General features: G+C 50.8%; 1 protein-coding gene across 1 annotated transcript; it reads right to left on the bottom strand.

Moving 5' to 3' along the window:
- Positions 1 to 1,927: 1,927 nt before the first annotated feature.
- Positions 1,928 to 2,890, bottom strand: Sox2 (SRY-box transcription factor 2). The gene has a single exon (XM_038348259.1). The coding sequence runs from the start codon at positions 2,885 to 2,887 to the stop codon at positions 1,928 to 1,930; it is 960 nt and encodes a 319-aa protein (XP_038204187.1). The 5' UTR covers positions 2,888 to 2,890.
- Positions 2,891 to 6,071: the final 3,181 nt, after the last annotated feature.

The following is a 6,071-nucleotide window of genomic DNA, read 5'->3' as shown; positions in this document are numbered from 1 at the left end:
GAAATATCTACCTCAGAGTCGAGAGCTTTCTTCTGTAATATGTCTGTTGCCTGGCTTCTCTTTTGCGTGTAGCCAGCTGCAGAGATTATCCGATTTGGGACTACAGTCTTGGACCCGCGCTGCCAAATTAAGAAGTGGAATCCGGAGTGGGGGTGGGGGGGGGGAGAAAGGGGAAAATAAATAAAAAGTCCATGATAAGTAAGGGAATTTTGCAAGGCGGTCTTTGCTTTTCCCTCGCCCCAAACAGGAAAGAGTAGAGGAGAAAGTTTATGAACTCGGGAAACAAAGACAGAAAACCACTTGTTTCCTCACACAATAGCAGGGGCAGGGATGGAGTCACCCAAGCACCTACCCGGCAGAACACTCCGCGTCTACTTTGTAATTATTCCGATACAAGAAGCATCATTTTCCCCTATAAACCACATTTCAAAGGGCCATTGTGTTGTAAAGAAAATGAAAACAAACCCAGCCAACCTGGCTCTGATTTGGCTCAATACCCCATCTGCTAAGCTACATGAAAATTTTAGAATCGACTCCTTCTGGCAACAAGTGGTACAAGCTAAGCTTAAGCCCACAGCGCGCTTATTCACGCTGCTTAGGAAAGGAGGGGGTGGACTTACAATGTATGCCTCTAGTTTCTATTTTAGAGACGACAGCGCATTTCAGTTTCCCGTTATTAATCAGCCAGCCATTTTTTTCTTCTGCAGTTAATGCTAACAGACATTGCCCTCAAGCCTGGTGGCTCAACATGGTATCCTCATTCCCCAAGAAGTTATGTCTAAGCATTGCTAGCCAAAGAAATGAAAGACTCAAGCATAATTTCAGTGTCCATATTTCAAAAATTTATTTATCTCAAACTGTGCATAATGGAGTAAAAACTTAAGTTGAAAATGTAGCTGTTATAAGGATGGTATTAGTTCAAATATATACATGGATTCTCGGCAGCCTGATTCCAATAACAGAGCCGAATCTTTTAAAGTACAACTACGGAAAATAAAAGGGGAAAGAAAACCTTAAAATATCACAATAAATTTACAGAAATATTACAAACCATAAGAAAATATTCCAAACACAGTAATTCCATATTCTTTTATCTGAACAAAATGGAAGGGTGGGATTGAACAAAAGCTTTTATAAATTAACAACGATATCAACCTGCATGGACATTTTTTTTGCCTTTAACAGTTAAGTTAAAAATTTAGTACAATCTAGAATTTTGCCCTTTTAAACAAGACCAAGAAAAGTCTTGCCAGTACTTGTTCTCAAGTTTTCCTTTTGTACAATTTTAAAACTAAAATGTTCAAATCCGAATAAATTTCTTTCTTCCTTGTTTGTAACGGTCCTAATTTTACGTTGCAGACTCAAAACCCAGCAACAACCCTTTCCTCGAAAAATATTGGCAAATTCTCAGCTTATAAACAATGGACATTTGATTGCCATGTTTATCTCGATAAATACTGTACAAAAGTTGCTTGCAAATATTAAAACTTTTTTTTCGTCGCTTGGAGTCTAGCTCTAAATATTACTGGTAAAGACTTTTGCAAACTCCCTGCGAAGGGCCTAACGTACCACTAGAACTTTAAAAAAAAAAAGTTTTGCGTAGTTTCTTTCTCCAGATCTATACATGGTCCGATTCCCCCACCCTCCCCGCCGCCCTCAAGGTTTTCTCTGTACAAAAATAGTCCCCCAAAAAGAAGTCCCAAGATCTCTCATAAAAGTTTTCTAGTCGGCATCACGGTTTTTGCGTTAATTTGGATGGGATTGGTGGTCTTTTAGCCGCAGCTGTCACTTTGCTGCGGGCAATGAGATTTTTTTTCCTTTGAGCATATTAGATTTTTCTTAACTCTCCTCTTTTGCACCCCTCCCAATTCCCTTGTTTCTCTTTGAAAAATCTTTCTCTCCCCCTTCTCAGTTCGCGGTCCGGCCCTCACATATGCGACAGCGGCAGTGTGCCGTTAATGGCCGTGCCGGGCACCGGGCCGCTCTGGTAATGCTGGGCCATGTGCAGTCTACTGGGAGCAGCGGGCTCCGGCACCTCGGCGCCGGGGAGGTACATGCTGATCATGTCCCGGAGGTCCCCGGCCTGGCAGGGCGCCCTGGAGTGGGAGGAAGAGGTAACCACGGGGGGGCTGGAGCTGGCCTCGGACTTGACCACCGAGCCCATGGAACCCAGCGCCATGCCGGGGGTGCCCTGCTGCGAGTAGGACATGCTGTAGGTGGGCGAGCCGTTCATGTAGGTCTGCGAGCTGGTCATGGAGTTGTACTGCAGGGCGCTGACGTCGTAGCGGTGCATGGGCTGCATCTGCGCCGCGCCGTGCGCGTTGAGGCCCGGGTGCTGCGGGTAGCCCAGCTGCTCCTGCATCATGCTGTAGCTGCCGTTGCTCCAGCCGTTCATGTGAGCGTAGCTGTCCATGCGCTGGTTCACACCCGCACCCAGGCCGGCGCCCACCCCAACCCCGCTCGCCATGCTGTTCCCGCCCGGGGCCAGCAGCCCTCCGGGAAGCGTGTACTTATCCTTCTTCATGAGCGTCTTGGTTTTCCGCCGCGGCCGGTATTTATAATCCGGGTGCTCCTTCATGTGTAGAGCGCGCAGCCGCTTGGCCTCGTCGATGAACGGCCGTTTCTCGGTCTCCGACAAAAGTTTCCACTCGGCGCCCAGGCGCTTGCTGATCTCCGAGTTGTGCATCTTGGGGTTCTCCTGGGCCATCTTACGCCGCTGCCCCCGGGACCACACCATGAAGGCGTTCATGGGCCTCTTGACGCGGTCCGGGCTGTTCTTCTGGTTGCCGCCGGTCGCTGCAGCCGTGGTGTTGCCTCCGCCGCCGCCGCCCCCCGAAGCTTGCTGCGGGCCCGGCGGCTTCAGCTCCGTCTCCATCATGTTATACATGCGGGCGCTGGGCGCGGGCGCGGCCCGCCGGCGGCCGCCGACCCTCGGCCCGGCCGGGACTGCGGGGGCCGCGCGCGGGGGCCGGGCTGCAGGGGCCGCGGGCGGGGGCGTCGGCGTGCACGGCCCTGCGCGGAGATCAGGCGGAGAATAGTTGGGGGGAAGCGGAGCTCGAGACGGGCGAAGTGCAATTGGGATGAAAAAACAGGCGCTCTCCTCCTCGGGCCGCCGCGATTGTTGTGATTAGTTTTTGGAAAGGCTTAAGCCTCGGGCTCCAAACTTCTCTCCTTTCTTTCTCTCTCCTCTTCTTTCTCCCAGCCCTAGTCTTAAAGAGGCAGCAAAGTACTTTTCCCTTTTTGCAAACACTCTCTTCTCTGCCTTGACAACTCCTGATACTTTTTTGAACAAGTTAATAGACAACCTTCCATGTGATGGGGGCTGTCAGGGAATAAATGGGTTTCCGGTGGCCAATCAGCGAGCGCCGGCTCCTGCGCCCGAGCCCAGCCTCGCCAGAGGGTTTTGCATGAAAGGGGGCGGGGCCTGCCGCGCCGCCGAGCCGAGCCCAGCAGAGCGCTGTGCCCGGAGCGGAGTGGCGCGGGGGAGGCGGGCCCGCAGCCTGCAGCCGGCCGCGGGGGAACCTTTGTATCTCCCTTCCTCAGCAACAGGTCACGGCGCACGCCTGTTCGAAGGAAGTGGGTAAACAGCACCAAGACGACAGCTCCTTCCCCCCCTTGCTACGGAATATTGGCTCCCTCTTGGGTACATAAGGGAGGATGGGACGCAGGGAGCTCGGGCCAGGGTGGGGCAGGGCCCATGGGTGGTTCAGGGCGACCGTCCAACTAGTATTTCAGGAAGCTGGCAGGGCCGGAGGTGGTGTGCCATTGTTCCTCCGCTCATCCGCGGCACTGCTCTCGGTTCCAGCTCCTCTTCCTACCTTGGTGCCAACACCCACTCACCCCCCTCTTCTCACAGTATAGACAAGAAGTTAGACCCAAGCCTCGGGCCTCAGCGCCCTCCTGGCTTCCACGTCATCTGCTCGGCTCCCAGAGAGTTCTCTGCCCATGTTGCCCACTGCAGAGCAGAGCTAGGGCCAGGCCTTGTTCTCAGCCTTCTCCTAGCCTGGCTCAGGTGTGGCTTAAGGAACCGCAGCACGTGTCCTGTATCCTAACTCCCTCCTCCACTAGTCTGTCCCATCCAGAGAGTGCAAAGGCTAAGCTTGAACTCCTCCCACTCTCCTTCTAACCCCCATTCCCGACACAAGAGGGTTTTCAGTGGGGGCAGTTTCAGATGAGAGCCTGGGGACGAAAGAATCAACAGAAAGAGGCTCCAGAGCGCAGGCGAAAGGGGAGGGTCACGCAACTTCCTGGCATCCCACCGCGAGGCACCGAGGTGGCATTTGGACTGCGCTCACCAACTCCCTCCCACGCAGCGTTCCCAGGATGGGAGCTGCGCAGCCAGCACTGCCCCTGCTGACTGGCACGGTGGTAGCCGGGAAGGCCAGGACGAGTAGGTCTAGGGCTGAGAGGACCTGGGAGGCACGCGGGGTTCAGAGGCACAGGTGCAGGCGACGTGCGCAGGGACAAGGCCTGCGGAACCCGGGAAGCCGGGCCCCAGCAAGCCCAGGCTGCGGGAGGATGGGCTGGGGGCGGGGGTAGGGGCTCAAGAATCTTGCCCGCCCAGGACCCGAGAGGGTAATTTTAGCCGATCTCCCATTGTACAGACCTAAAGATTTCAATCGGCAGGCGCTCAAAAAAAGCCCAGAGCCACCGCACCACGTCCGTTACAAATAGGTAGTTTTGTTTCTCTTGTTGTCGCTACACGGAGTCAAACAAAGCCCCGTCTAAGTTTCCTTCCACTCTTGTTGGAACCTTTGTGGCTAAAATGCACTTGGGTACAAAAGGGGAGGGGGGGGGGGAAGTCCTGATGCCATTTTTTTTTTCTTTTTAAATAAAGAGCTTAAACCATCAGGGTTAGTTTTTTTTTTTCCCCTGCAATTCTCTCAGCCCCTCCTCCCCTCAACCACCCCAACTAGGCCTAAAGAAAGCGTTCAGAAGGGTATCTGCCGGCCACGCTCCGCACATTGTCCTTACAGCCCTGTTTATTCTCCAGTGCTCTCCTCCCTCTCCCACGGCTCCAGTTCCTATCCTCCCAGACTTGGCTGCTAGTGTCACACTCGAGCTAAATATGCTCACGTCACACCCGGAAAAGTTGTGGTAAAGAATTTTTTTTTTGCAAACTTGAAGTAAATAATTTCTTTGCTACTCCTCCTTGTGTCTGTTCTGTCTACCCCAGGTGCTCCTTAAATTTTGGTTGCTTTAGTTCTTGGGAACCCGAAAAGGATTTACAGAAACCCGTAAATATTTGGGACTCTTCAAATTAAAACATTGTTTTCAGCTTAATCGGGGTGTACTATTACGCTCAACACGAATCTCTGGAGACTACCGAAAAGGTTGAGCCGGGGAAGGCAGCCACCGACTTTTCAGCACGCCTAGTTTCTGGGATGTAGCTGCTGCGCCCCCTGCTGGTGTATTCGCTTTTCAAGACTATGCCTTTAAAAAGAAGGTGTGTAGAAATAATTAAGTAAAAAAAAGGAGGATGGAAGATCAAACTAATTACACATAATCTAAACAAAAGAAAAGTTAACATATCATATAAGCCGTAGGACCAAATCATAAGAATCAAATTTAATTTGCTTAACTTAGAAATGTACATAGAACCGCCAGATGAAGTGGAAGGTTAACCCAGGGGAAAATAGGTATAAATTATGAGATTCAACATATGAATGAATTATGATTGTCCGCGCGCCACGAAGGGCAGGCCGGGCATTCACTTTGTGATTGTGTATGTATCGGTAGGCGCTTAATAGCATTATTCTGAAAACTTAAAAAAGCTTATGGATAATTAAGTTTGAAGAAAAAAAACCCAACAAGTTAATGTGGACAACGGTGGTGTATATTTATTAAGATAAATATTAATAATGGGTGGTGATAAAGGGACATCTTTTTAAAGTCTTGATAGTTTTCTTTCAAGGGTAGTAGTAAAAAACATATCTCCGCCCTCCCCTCCCCAACCATCGGGATGCTGTGCAATTCTCAAATGCCTGGGTCTGCACCTGAACTCAATAATAATGTACTTATAGAGTGTAAGGGTTCTGGCTAGGTCTTTTGTTAATTGCTTTATCATATGA

This window comes from Arvicola amphibius, chromosome 11 (assembly GCF_903992535.2).
Source record: "Arvicola amphibius chromosome 11, mArvAmp1.2, whole genome shotgun sequence".
In the NCBI taxonomy this organism is placed as follows: domain Eukaryota; kingdom Metazoa; phylum Chordata; class Mammalia; order Rodentia; family Cricetidae; genus Arvicola; species Arvicola amphibius.
The sequence above is the reverse complement of the archived record's forward strand: the minus strand, read 5'-3'. Positions and strand labels throughout refer to the sequence as shown.